The 13,639-nt window shown below is 38.0% G+C and overlaps 1 protein-coding gene across 4 annotated transcripts; it reads right to left on the bottom strand.

Annotated features, from left to right (window-relative positions):
• Window positions 1–533: 533 nt before the first annotated feature.
• tmem87b (transmembrane protein 87B) lies at window positions 534–12,210 on the bottom strand. Of its 4 annotated transcripts, none has more exons than XM_040001777.1 (19): window positions 11,952–12,210; window positions 11,045–11,105; window positions 10,856–10,947; window positions 9,976–10,032; window positions 9,769–9,807; window positions 9,507–9,678; window positions 8,689–8,750; window positions 8,155–8,338; window positions 7,963–8,062; window positions 7,757–7,850; window positions 7,442–7,513; window positions 5,424–5,532; window positions 5,273–5,331; window positions 5,053–5,156; window positions 4,894–4,967; window positions 4,711–4,781; window positions 2,735–2,787; window positions 2,618–2,648; window positions 534–2,329 (listed from the first exon to the last, which is right to left on the bottom strand). In XM_040001777.1, exons 1-19 carry the CDS (start codon window positions 12,099–12,101, stop codon window positions 2,288–2,290), a joined length of 1,626 nt encoding a protein of 541 aa, XP_039857711.1. In that variant the 5' UTR covers window positions 12,102–12,210; the 3' UTR covers window positions 534–2,287. The 4 variants fall into 4 exon arrangements, with proteins under 4 accessions (XP_039857711.1, XP_039857710.1, XP_039857709.1 ...); XM_040001776.1 differs by lacking the exon at window positions 7,442–7,513 and adding an exon at window positions 7,085–7,156 and having other exon boundaries at window positions 9,901–10,032; window positions 11,952–12,205; XM_040001775.1 differs by having other exon boundaries at window positions 9,901–10,032; window positions 11,952–12,199.
• Window positions 12,211–13,639: the final 1,429 nt, after the last annotated feature.

The raw sequence follows: 13,639 nt of genomic DNA, 5'->3' as shown, positions 1-13,639 counted from the left end.
ATCAACAGTGACAGAGTATTTCATGTTTTGTAGTTCATCTGATGGTGTATTTAAAATGTATTTATATTTCAGACCATTTTAACTACATGAAACCTTAGAACTGAAAAATTGTGCACTTTCTATGTCTGTCTGTGTATGTGCAAACTGAAGATCCCTGTGCTTTTTCTGACTTGAACATAGAGAAAAGTGTTAAATTAATTTAGACAGAAAACATAACAGGGTTATAGAAGTGATGTAATGCTGTCAGTGACAGTTATTTTGGCTGTTCCCTTGCACCTGGCTGTTAATATGATGAGGACATGCTCTATTTGTCTCTGGTTTTACTTGCTGGAGTTGAGGTGCATGTTGTTTGAAACCCAAACAATCTACCAAAGAAGCAGCAGCACCTACAGTAGACTTATCGCTTTCCTTTTTAAGACCTGTTAAAAGAGAAATTTATCTATTTAAACATATACTCACTGTTCCTCTTTAATAACACACTTTCAAAACAGCCTAGAAAAAACATTTTATATGATGCAACAAATTCACAGAAATTGTAAAATTGAATCCTTTAATTGCCAAACACTGAAAGTCATAGATCAGAAAACAATATCCCAAATTTAAATCTGATTTGATCCAAGTGTACATACTTCTTGGAAAGTAAGTGAGAAGAAAACCTCTGGTTGGAAGAGTTCAAGCTCAAGTTATACTTAATACTCATTAAAAGAAAAAAAAAAAAAAAAGCGAAGCATATTATCCAGACATCTCCCCACCTGTGGAATTATGAAATAACAGGAATAAGCCAAAAGCCATCTGTACAAATAATCAAAGGTCCACTGCAGGTGTCTGCAGGTTTATATAACCGAAGGCTCGCTTGCCCTCATAAGCACAATTATTCCAGGTTTACAGGCAATACAAAAAGGGACAAAAAAGGAACGGTGACAATATAAATCCAATGAGGTGGTCAGTGTGTGCATAATTCAGCTGCTGTGTTATAATGGGAATGGCCTAGAAAGACAAAAATACAAATCCTGCTGTTACATCTACTCGACACAGCACGCACACACTAAGACGACAGTGCTCCAACTTCAAAATGACGCTGCCAAAATCAGGCCAGGCATTTTCAAAAAATATATAGTACAGCAATATATTGAGACCAAAACATAAAAGAACACAAATGTTATTAAGGTGTCTGTGAAGCCAATAAGATGATTTTATCGGCAAAGAAGGCAAATGTTAAGATAGTGCAAGATCCAAATAATCCAAACAAAAAAAAAAAAAAGGGGGGGGGGGGGGGGGGGAATGGAAGCACACATTGTAAACATGAAGGATTTCAGGACAAACACTTTAACATATAAGTCCACTTGAAACACAAATAAATAATGAAATCACTTAGTTCCATAGAAGCATACACGCAGCATACTGCTTCCCATTCAAAAGATAGAACCTGCCCACCCACACCTGTACAGTAGAATCAAAATATGACACTAAACCCTAATTTCCCACTATTGTCATAACTCACATCTAACTCAAATTATTCAAAGGACTTGCTTGTGCGTCATCTCTCACACTCATTCATAAGGACTTTGTATGTCTGCTAATTTCAGTTTAAGACATCAACAGTTTTCACACATACTGTTCTCAATTAATGGAAGCTACTAGGGCCTCATACAAGAACCAAATGTAGGCACGGTATTGATCTTAAAAAGTGCATATGAACAAATTTATTTAATCTTTATCTTTAACTTTAAATAATCCACTTACCCAATATATTTTCTTGCTTCTGGCTTATAATAGCTCACGTATTTCCTTCTTAGTTAATTGTTGAAAAAAAAGCTTTGTGTCTTTTCTTTAAAATATAATTATCTGACTTCTTAAACCTCACTAATAATACACTAGATGTTCTCAGGAAGACTTAACATATATTTGTGTGTATGTTAATGTATGAGGCCCATTGGTAAAACAGATGTGTTTAAACATAGCAAAAATAAATACAGCTCTGGAGGAAAAACATGAAACTGTTCTCTTTGGAAAAAGTGATTATATGAGGGAAATGGTGAGCCGGGTGTTCAGTCAAAAAAAAAAAAACGTAGGTTTTCCTCTGGTAGAGTCCTTAAGAAGCTGACAGGAATCAGCCAAGGTCCCCCTAAAACTGTGGCTTGCACCACCTTGTGAGGTAGCGGCCAATCAGGAGGATCCCCTGAAAATGGCACTCCACCACCATCCAAACGTTGTAAAACCCTGTTACACAGTCAGGTACAGCTGCCGTTTTCCTTCCTTGTCAGCAGATGGTTGGAAACACTGTGCTTCATTCCAGCTTTGACATTTCATACCTGGTTGTCATGATTTCCTGAGAAACAATAGACACTCGATAAAAAAAACTAGACATTTTCAGACAGTAATCCCCTGAAAGAAAACATGCTTTTGTACATTATCATTTTGCTGAGCCTCACCTTTCTTACCAACCGCTCCTATGCCTGTCAAGCACCTCATTCAACTATATTTCTCCAAATTCATATCACATTTCAAACAGTGGGCCCTTTATTTCAACTACAGGGTCTATATATCTAGACTAACACATCTCTGGTTAAAAAAAAAAAAGTAAATCATCTTTTGTACAAATCCATGTTGTTCATACCTCATCTGAGTCGAGCAGGATCGGTAGAGCTCTGTTGTGATATAAAAGGATAAAAAGAACCTCTTAGAACACACTGTGAGTGAAAAGACCTTTGAAAAGGTTTCACTGGATACTTACACATCAGTTAGAGAGGTAGGAATATTATCCTCGACCCATTTCAAGTCTTCATCCTGCACAAAGTTAAACAAAGTAAATGTAAAGTGAATCTGATGCTTCTGACCTGCAAGAAAGTAACTGTTTTTGGTCAGTTTCGCCTGTTTAGCATATCAGCCAGCTCCCATCTAAACCACTTTAACTCACTAACCCAGATCCCTCCACTATCAGACCACAGGGAAATAAAGGGGTTCTTTAGACTCTCAGGTTAAATGGGTGACAAGTAAAGGGAGCCCAGTAAGCTGTATAAATGAAACCCTCCTTAGAGAAGCAACCCAAACAGTGGAGACCAATTCATCAAGCTGAACCTCATCTCATAAATGCCATATCAATGTATGACCAAAATCATTATGGTATTTTGATCAGACAGTATATGTACGGCCACTGATGATATCAATGCAATATTTTCCATAAGGCAGCTGTTAAAGCTGACCTTTTAAAGCAAAAACAAAAGCCTAATAAAGCACCAAATTATCACCAAAAAGACAAAAATACCAAATGAAAAGCATTGCCAACCAAACAAGCCAGCCTTATGGCTCAAGTATAATCAAATTTTAAATAAACATGAAAGAAAATTTAGGGAAAAAATGACACCAAATGAAACAACAAGATATTGAGCATGTCATTAACCAAAATTAGTTCTGGGACAGGTGGGACATTTAGGGCTGTGCTATTTTTAAGTCTGAAATCATGAATGTAAACTAGTTTTCTACTGCTAAATTCACATATGTTTATTTCCTAAGGTCCTGAACAGTTGTTTATACAGATATGTTTTTCTTGTATTCTTACATGTATGTAGCTTGGATTTTTTTCCTTTTATATTTTATACCTTTACATTTAGATTTACCAATTTACAGTGTTACAGTACGATTTTATAAGCTTCAAATTCCAATTAAGATCTGGCTTAAAATATTTGACAGTGTCACACAGCCCATTGTGTTGTATGGTAGTGACATATGAGGTCCATTCAGTCATTAGAGCTGTACCCACTGAGCTGAGGGATGAAGACCCAACAGAATCTCTACATGCAGACTTCTGCAGCAACATTTTACAGCCTGTTGATTTTGGCAGATACTCACTGATAATTAACAAACTTAAATCCAGCCCGCAAGACACCCTCCCTTCAAAACCAGGAGATGAGACCAGGATAGACACCCTAATTAGTTTCACAGAAACGCTGCTGTCCAAACACGAGTCAGAGTAAACCAAGTTATAACACATTGCAAAGAAACTTATCTGAAATATTGGAAAGAAGAAACTAAAAGCTGAAGCAGATTAAAGCACTATCTGGCCTAAAACGGAGATTATGAATTGGCAAAATATCTGTTGACCGTCAGTGATAGAAAGCAGAGACAGATCAGTGACCACAAACTGGCAACAGAAACAGGTCGACACAAAAAGTCATGGCAACCGAAAGAAAACAGAACATGTGATCCCTGACAGGTGAGGCTGAAGCCGAGATGAACTTCCTGCAAATCTTTCAATAAGGTAAGGAACACCGATTTTACCTAGTTCAGTTCTATAAATTCCAAATTTCATTAAATTAAACAATATCTTAAAATTACAACTCTCCTAGGAGACGGAGGATAAAAACGTCCCACAAGCAGTGGATGACCTGGACACACACATACACATAACGTACGCTAATTTATTGAGAATACTCAGTGATTTTGTGTTATTTTATTCTTCTATTTTTGTTTCTTTAGTTTATTAAAAAATTGGATTTTAATGCTCTGGGAGTATTGTTTTAAGATACTATGGCACCAATAACAAAGCACTTTTAAATGGAAATGAATTGAAATGAAATACTGCCCTCTGCAGGCCCTCTGCAAATGTGACATTTGGTCAGCTGCATTTCCTCAGAGGTAGGTATTCTTATTAAAAGTTGAATGAAACATAATTATTTAACCAATTACCAAAAACTTGTCTGTGTTACTTACTGGGTTTGTTTCTGCAGGCTTCACTGTACCATTTGTCTCATTTTTAGTCGCTCTCAACTTTATACCATCAGCTGCCAATAAGAAAAGAAAAAAAATACTAAGGAGAAAACATTTTTAAAAAGTAAACAGACTGAGATTTGCAGTTTTCTGGTTACAAGTAATGCCCTCATGATCTAACTGTACCAAGGTTTGTAGATGCGATAAACTCCTCAATCTCCTCATCATCAGAGTCATCTATGAGAGGTGTGAAAGCGTACCTGTGGATATTGAAATTAAAAGTTTTAAATGCATGCCCAGTTTAATTTATGTTGATGAATTGAAGTGTCTTAATAAATTACTCGCCTTTGGTTGTTTGCAGACGGTCTCCATAAGAACATTATGACGAGCAGAATGACAGAGAACAGGAACCTCCAGAAAGCATCTTCTACCCACAACTCAATCCAATCCTTCAGACAAAAAACAGGCTCGGTTTTCAATAAAAATGTCAACATTAAACATTCATTTAAAAAAAATAATAATAATAATAATGCTATTATTGCTCAGTAATCCAAACCACACTCACAGACTGGCATTCTACTAATCGCAATTTTTTTGCTGTCCAACCCATGAAAATGATGGAAGCTGAGGGTGTAGAGGGCAAGGTGTGAAACTCTTTGGCATGTCGATGAAAATACAAATAACTGGTGCAGTGAAAATGTAGCTGCAGGACTTACCAATGACAGCAAATATTAATGTGTTTGTAAAGTGCCTGTAGAGTGACAGCTTGACAGGGTTTCTCCTCAGTTTCAGAGTCTTGATGGTTTGTGCCAAGCTGACAAAAATGTTAGTGGCAGTCAAGGTAAACACATGGCAGCCATTACACAGAAACTGTACAAATACACCCCGCATTAGATAATAGTGATTACATGCTGCAATCACATGCAGTTCCGCCAGTGGAGTACACCTGGATGCTAATATGACGTAAGCACAGGAAAGGTTGTGATAAAGTGTGAGATTTTTCCTCTGCTTACAAAAGCCTATTAATCGTCATTGTTGTAAAATGCATTTCGCAAAGATCTTTAAGCACAAAGATGTGGAAGAGGATATTAACAGTTTTAATGTGCCTGGATTTTAGCAGCCAATTTACAAAGAGTTAAAGAGTCAAGTTGTTTATTTATTTATGAAGGTGTCTAATGTTTTGACAGATCTGCAATTTTGGTGGGGTTTTTCCTCTTTCCCCATTTACAGTTTATCAGTTGTTTCACATAAAAACAAAAATGTAACGCCATACTATACCATTAATTTTCCAAAAACCTTTATAGACCCATATCAAAATATTCCCTCTAACTCATAACTCCTGTTCATTGAGAAATTTGTATTTCTTGGCTGCAATGTTTGAGCAGTGGGTATATATGTTCCACTCAATAACAATGTTCAGGGTGACAGGGTGGGACTCTAAAACTTGTTCAGCCCCAACAAAACAACACAAAACTTTAATGCACTTTAATTCAAAATCATTACAAATAGCTGATCTATATCACCTGTTTAAATACTGCAAGACATATATGCATGCTACTGCTGACCATGTAACATATCCGATAACCACCAAAGGAGAGAAAACATGCCACAGGTTATGTCATGGATGTTTTTTAGGATCTGTGAGCTGCCCTGGAAAAGATCAAGTGTGCAATGTAGCACCGATGCCGTGTCTTATGATAGAGGCAATCCTAAACTAACTTCTTTCTCTGACTGCTTTGTTCTCACTAAAGCTTAAATTATGGTCCAGCAGTGGTAACATGTTGACAGTCTGCTGGTAGTCCGTGGTCAGCCTGTCTAATTGCAGCGAGTGTATCTTGTCAACAAAGGCAGTGCACAAAGGACACTCCACGACTGGTTTGTGGGCTACTCTTGTGTTTACAAAAAGCACTCAAGGAGTTATGACAAATGATTTTATCCAGATTTTATCCCCCACACTAGTTGCACCCATGCTGATATAATCTTTAAACAGCACAATCTGGAAAGTCTGGTGGACGGGCATGCAAAAATCAATCATTTCTACCAATGTAGACTGAGACTGTTGAAAAATGTAAATAATACAAACTGTCATTAATTATGCAAGGAAAGCAGCAGTAAAGATTTAGAAGAAGTTAAATCATCAACCAGAAAACAATGCATTGCTACAAATTTCACCACAGAATGAATGATTAAAGCAGGGCTGTTTCAACTGAGACCCAAGACGTCTTTGTGTGAAGCTGTATTTCAGCTGCTAATGATCTGGTGAAGGAACAGGACAGAGGGAGACCACAATTTCCTGATCTAATATTGGTTCATGTGTAGGAAGTGAGGAGCAGAGGAGAACCACACGAGGAAAGGCTGTAGGTGCACAAAAGGATATCCACCAGCATAAAGAAGAGTCAAGCAGAGCCAGAGGAATGTTGGCCAGCAGAGCCAAGTCAGAGTCTTTTGCCTAGAAGGGATAACAGAGCAGGAGCAGAGGACACAAGGAAGAGGAGAAAGATGTGAAGGGTGGGGGTGGGGGGGTGGGGGGGGAATTACAGATAGGAAAGCAGCACTGCAACTGAAACATAAAACCATCCACCCAAGTGCAAAGGGGAAAATAAATAATCCAACCAACAAGCCAAGAACATTCAAAATCACTCAAATACACCAACAAACGTGCCCATTTTCTTATGTTGGGACACTCCAGTTGCTATTGATATTTGTGCTGGTGAGGAATACACTGGAAGGATATGAACCAGATGGCGCAGGAGTCAAACATAGCCAGAACAATTGCTGTGATGAGAGCGCGGCCATTGTCTCGACCCTTGATATTTGGTGCGCAACAAGAAAATACAGAAATTGTGACGACAAGTTTACTTCATTAAAAAATACAGCATGAGAGCAAATTACAATGTTAACTGTACGAGTTCAGCTCATATCTTTGGTAAAATAAACAATTTAAATGTAGGACTTTAAACCTTTTAAATTTCTAATTGCTAAATGTTATTATTGGCGTTTGCAAAGGCTATTCTGACTTAAATCAAAGTAATCAAAGATCACAACTCACCCCTGTAATCCTCAGGACACCCTCAATGCTAGCAAAGGCCAAGTAGAGGATGCCAAGCCCAACTACTCTGTGCATCACTGTCCCCAATCGAGGTCTAAAAGAAAAACAACCCCCCCAAAAATGGTGTTTTTTCCCCCCATTTTATTTAACTTAAGGAGGGGTTTCAATTATTCTACAAGTTGCTGTGTGTATAGATTTTAACATACTTCACGATGCCATAGCCAAGGCTGACGATAATGACGAGTAAACGAGCCAGAGTCCTCTTGAGGGCAGAGACCAACTCAGCAAAGATCAGCAAACCTGGAGCTAAAGTAAAGTAAATATGTTGAAAAAAAATACAACTTACTGTCTGACATGAGAGAAGAAGAGAACTCTTGTGACCGTCTATAAACACTCACAGGCGGAGCCGACAGTATTGGTGTTTTCGTATTCGGCGCAGAAGACGGCCTTCTCCACCATGCCGAGGAATATGACCCCTGCTATCCAAAACTGGATCCTTAGGAGATCTTTCCAATAGCAGGCCGCCCAGAGAAACCATAACAGGGCGTACAGGATGTACACGACGCACATCACCATGTAGAACTGCAAACAGACACTCAGGGATTAGCCTTTAAAGCCTGTCAGTTTTAGGTCACTTCAGGATTGTAAATCTTAAAAACAAATGATTTAAAATCACATTTAATGAAATGGTTGTAGGAGTTTCTGCATGTTTTCTTGCAGTTTACCTAAACTGTCATCTTAATATAAGACTACATCTAATAACTGAGTATATAATGAGTTAATTTAAAACACACACAAACACAAAAGAGTCTTATCATTCCACTGGAGACAGCAAATAATTAAGGGAACATATTATTAATGGGAGTAAAGTCAGCAAGTGGCCAATAAATCACATAAATTGCAATCACTTATTTCTAAAGTCATCTACTTACAATCATGAGAGGCCATTCTGTGACAGAAATGTAGCCGTGGCTGCCCTTCATTACCACATTAACTGCAAAACCAAAATCCAGACATTAGACTAATGTTGCAAGACACTTTTCCCAAGCATATTAAACAGACAAAAGGCAAGTTTTCATTATGATCTAAATTCTGATTGCACAATGTAGCGGCTCAGTCTTCAGCCTGGTTGCTTTAAAGCTTCACTTTCCCTGTGCACTTATGTCTACCAATGGGAATAAAATTTCCCAGGAAAATTACGTCAGTCCAGCCAAAACAGGACAAGCGCCTTCGTCTCACTCTGTGGCTATCGGCAGTTTTCTCCAGGTAGCACAAATGACACAAAGAAAAACAAGAAGAGAGATTGTAGAAACTCTAGCAAACAAAACAAAGAGCCCTGCTGCATGAAAAAGGAAAAAAAGACGGAGCGCGATAGAAAGTAAAACTAAAACACATATGAACCTCTCAGTAGAAAAGGCTCTAGGATATGAGATCAAAATCCGGCATTCACCTAGGATTACGTCAACTGCCACTTTAAGAATTTGTTTGTGGTTGCTGCAGATCCTGAAATCTGACACTTCAGTGTCAGCTAAAAAGCTCTGCGTGTATGAGATAGGAGGGCGACTGAATTAATGCAGTTTAAAAAAGCGAAGGTAAAAAAAAAAAATGTAAATGCTTTTTACTATAAGCTGCATTCACACAGTCTCACACACATTCATACAAGCACTATATTCTGTATCCACCCACCCACCCTACCCGAGCTGCCCACAATTACAAGATGCTCATATTTAGTAGTTTTAAAAAGTCTCACCTGTTAAACTCCAGTTGGCTTCTGGTTTACTAGACTCGATCTTAACGACTAGCAGGTAAGGGCCATCCTTCCAAGTGGTGGCTATGACGTGGTCTCTGATTTTCACACTGCTGTTCTTCGTAGCACTGCTGATGTCATACTCCTCGGCAATCCATTTTATGTCATTTTTATCCTGCAGGATTAAAGGAATCCAGCATTTATTACTTATGAAAACATATGTAATAATTAACCTTAAAATCAAAGATCATTTGCGGGTTCTTACTTCAAACGCAGAGGACACATGTGGATCTGCCTTTGCTTTCTGAAAAGAAACACAGTTGCAGGATGTTGAAGAACTAAAAACAACAACATCGTTAAGAATACGGCTGTGGTGACACCAACATAGCAAACCCACTTTGAGCATCGGGAAGGGCAGCCCATTGCTACATACAATGGGACCGTGTTTGTGTTCGATGTACTCCCCTGGTACCTTTGGGTTTGGATCCAGATTCTTCTCAGGAATCAGGCCTGGCCTCTTATACATCTCCTACAGACAAAGACGGTCACAATTCACCAATCAGAAACAAGCAAGGCACCAGACAGACCAGTGCACCACTCAAATAATGGTGGGGATTTAATCACTTTCATGCATCCTGAAGCTGTCCCATCCTTAAACTGTTCTGGGACACTGTTCACAGTACACTGGGGGAGATTCTGTGCCACAATATTGAATTTATATGCCTGACTTTCTACCTAGGGAAAAACGGATTTAAAATTACCCAAATGTTATAAATATTTACCAAAAAAAAAAAAAAAAAAGCGTATGGGGGCAAATTAGACTATAACAATGCATTGGCTTTGCAAAGAATCTCTCATTATGGGGCCATGGATGGCTATAAGTCAAGATCTGGAGTGTACAGAATTGACTGACAGTTTAAGAAACTATAGTTAATTCATACAGTGCTTTACACAGAGCGCTATACAACAATTAAAATATAACTAATATCAACAGAGAAACATGTTTATACAGATTAAAGACTATGAAAAAGTAAAATGTAGTGCATTCTGGGAAAAATTGAAAACATACATTGCACTGCAGTGTTGACCCATTTTGTTTTCCGTTGATGTTTTGACTATGACAGCCCATACCCCCATTTTTGGGGGGTTTTGTTTAGTGTACTTTGTTTTCTGTACCACATGGAATTTTTTAAGTAAATATTTAGTGCTGCATGTCTTGAAAATTTGAAGGAGTCCCCTTTTATTCCGCATGTATACAAATACGTTTTTAAAAAAAGATAATTAAAATAAAGTTAAAAAAAGAAACTATCAACTCAACGCAGATGGTATGACAGGAAGCATTTTTTGCTTACTTCAATATTGTTGTATTCGTTGTGACAGGGGTAGTATTTCAAAAGCCAGTGAATAGTGACGTCCACCTCCTCAGGACAGTCAAATGGCCAGACTGAAACATGAAGACGTGATGACGTAACACAAAAAAAAAAAAGGAAGGACTTTGGGTAACAGGTTATGAGTAAATTTTTTTTTAAGTCATGACTTACCTTTTAGTTCAACATCAGTGTCTTTATACATTGATTTCCTTAACAGCAATGCTCTTGAGGTCTACGGAGTAATACATTTATTTATTATTATTTTTCATACTGATCAATTTAGTTAGGCAAACTAACTGATCATTGGTACTCTTTTGATCTCTCGGATCCAAACAAACTGGACTCTGTGTCTTTGCAAAGTGGAAAAAGAACCTTATATTATAATATAAAAAATATTATTAATATAAGAAATATTAACCATAAGTGTGTTTTTCTAGCTGTCTGACCTGTCACCTGTTCAGAATGAACCTGCAAATGCAGGTTTTACTGCTACTGGAAAGAGGATAACAAAGTGGAAACTGAAACGTCTTAGCATGTAAATTATTGATTATTGAGCTATACAAGTCTCTGTGGGCTAACTGTAGGAGCTGTGCCTTATCATTAATAAACAAAAAGAGGGAGTGAACTGTACAAGCACCTGACTGAAGATCGACTTTAAGAATGTTTTTATATGTTACAATGTGTGACATAACCTGAACACACACAACCTAAACTCGCAGGTTTTAGTCCAGAGACAGTGGCAGACAAAAAGAAAATAAGCTTTTGGGATTTTCACTTTAGTCTGTTAAACTATAACCAGTCAGCTAGTTGACTGCTACCCTTGAAGTACCTAATTATTATTAACCGTTCTTGGCATGGCTGACGGCTAATTATACAAAACATTTCTCTGCTCTTTCGTTTATCACGGTTTATAAAGACTGGCTAAGAAAGGCTAAAGAGATACCGTTAGTGTGAGTTACAAGCTTGTCACCACATTCACAGCTGTCAGCGAGTTACCATAACAAGGATAATGTAGCTAACGCTAGCTAAGGGTGCTGCAGTTATCCAGAGTATTCAGCGTTTTTAGGAAGATACTCACATTAACAACAGTTATTGTCCAAAGCCCTGACTCTGGCGCTGCAACAGCTCCATTGATAATGTTGAGTATAATTACAGAAAACACCATCCACGGACAGTTAAGTCCTCTAGTCGGACAGCTCCACGTCCTCATCCCGACTGCAGCAGCCATATTCGTTACGTGTAGATTTCGCCACTTGCGCCGTGAACTCAACTGGTCAGAGGATGGGAGGGGCCCAAGAGGTCTGCGACGTTTGTTACCTGTACGTCGCCTGCTGTCCCAGCTTCATTACCGCTATCCTGCTGGCACCCAGAATAAATGTTTTTGATATTTAATTTTTTTTTTGATAATTTGAGTGCTGTGCACATCATATGTGCGTTGGTCTTGTTTGTTCACAGAATAATGTGATGTTTGCGAATGATATTGTCACAGGTCCGTGATACAACCGCGGTAAAGTGAGCCGTCATTTGTGAGCCGCGGTCAAGCCAGCCGCCTCCTATCCGCCGCATAAATTTCCTTGCGCTTTTACACCAGTCTTTACCGTAGCGCCTTTTCGCTTTATGTCCTGATTGAAAGCCTATACTCGCGCACACGTGCGCGCGCGCGCACACAAATTACAATGGAACAGCCCAATACAGTCAATACAATTATGTCTATTTCAGAAATTCATTAAAAATCATCCTTAGTAGTTGAGGTCCAACTTTCAACACATCCCTCCTCTGGGACACCTACTCTACCTGTGTGCCAAGTTTCAGCCAGATTTACTGTAAAATTCCTCAGAAATTAATTGAAACTTCTATTCAATCCAATACAGTCAATACAATAGAATTATGTCTATTTTCAAAAATTCATTAAAAATCATCCTGAGTAGTTGAGGTCCAACTTTCAACACATTCCTTCTCTGGGACACCTACTGTACCTGTGTGCCAAGTTTCAGCCAGATTCACTGTAAAATTCCTCAGAAATTAATGGAAACTTCTATTCAATCCAATACAGTCAATACACTACAATTATGTCAATTTTCAAAAATTCATTAAAAACCATCCTGAGTTTCAACACATTCCTTCTCTGGGACACCTACTCTACCTGTGTGCCAAGTTTCATCCAGATTTACTGGAAAATTCTTCAAAAATTAAAGGACATTTATATGCAATTCAATACAGCCAATACACTACAATTATGGAAATTTCAAAAATTCATTAAAAATCATCCATAATAGTTGATGTCCAACTTTCAACACATTCCTCCTCAGGGACACCTACTGTACCTGTGTGCCAAGTTTCAGCCAGATTCACTGTAAAATACCTCAGGAATTAATTGAAACTTCTATTCAATCCAATACAGTCAATACAATAGAATTATGTCAATTTTCAAAGATTCATTAAAAATCATCCTGAGTAGTTGAGGTCCAACTTTCAACACATTCCTTCTCTGGGACACCTACTGCACCTGTGTGCCAAGTTCCATCCAGATTCACTGTAATATTCCTCAGAAATTACAGGAAACTTGTATTCAATCTAATACAGTCAATACAATAGGATTCTCTCAATTTTAAAAAATTCATTAAAAATCATCCTTAGTAGTTGAGGTCCAACTTTCAACACATCCCTCCTCTAGGACACCTACTGTACCTGTGTGCCAAGTTTCAGCCAGATTCACTGTAAAATTCCTCAGAAATTAATGGAAACTTCTATTCAATCTAATACAGT

This window comes from Simochromis diagramma, unplaced genomic scaffold (genome assembly GCF_900408965.1).
Source record: "Simochromis diagramma unplaced genomic scaffold, fSimDia1.1 OVJJ01000421.1, whole genome shotgun sequence".
Classification (NCBI taxonomy): domain Eukaryota; kingdom Metazoa; phylum Chordata; class Actinopteri; order Cichliformes; family Cichlidae; genus Simochromis; species Simochromis diagramma.
This window is presented reverse-complemented; position numbering and strand designations above follow the sequence as displayed.

Coding starts and splice junctions, on each gene's coding strand:
- tmem87b (XM_040001776.1), bottom strand. CDS start 12,101: ATGGCTGCTGCAGTCGGGATGAGGACGTGGAGCTGTCCGACTAGAGGA. Junction 8,339..8,688: donor CAGAATGGCCTCTCATGATT/GTAAGTAGATGA, acceptor GTCTGTTTGCAG/TTCTACATGGTGATGTGCGT. Junction 7,851..7,962: donor CTTGGCTATGGCATCGTGAA/GTATGTTAAAAT, acceptor TTTTTCTTTTAG/ACCTCGATTGGGGACAGTGA.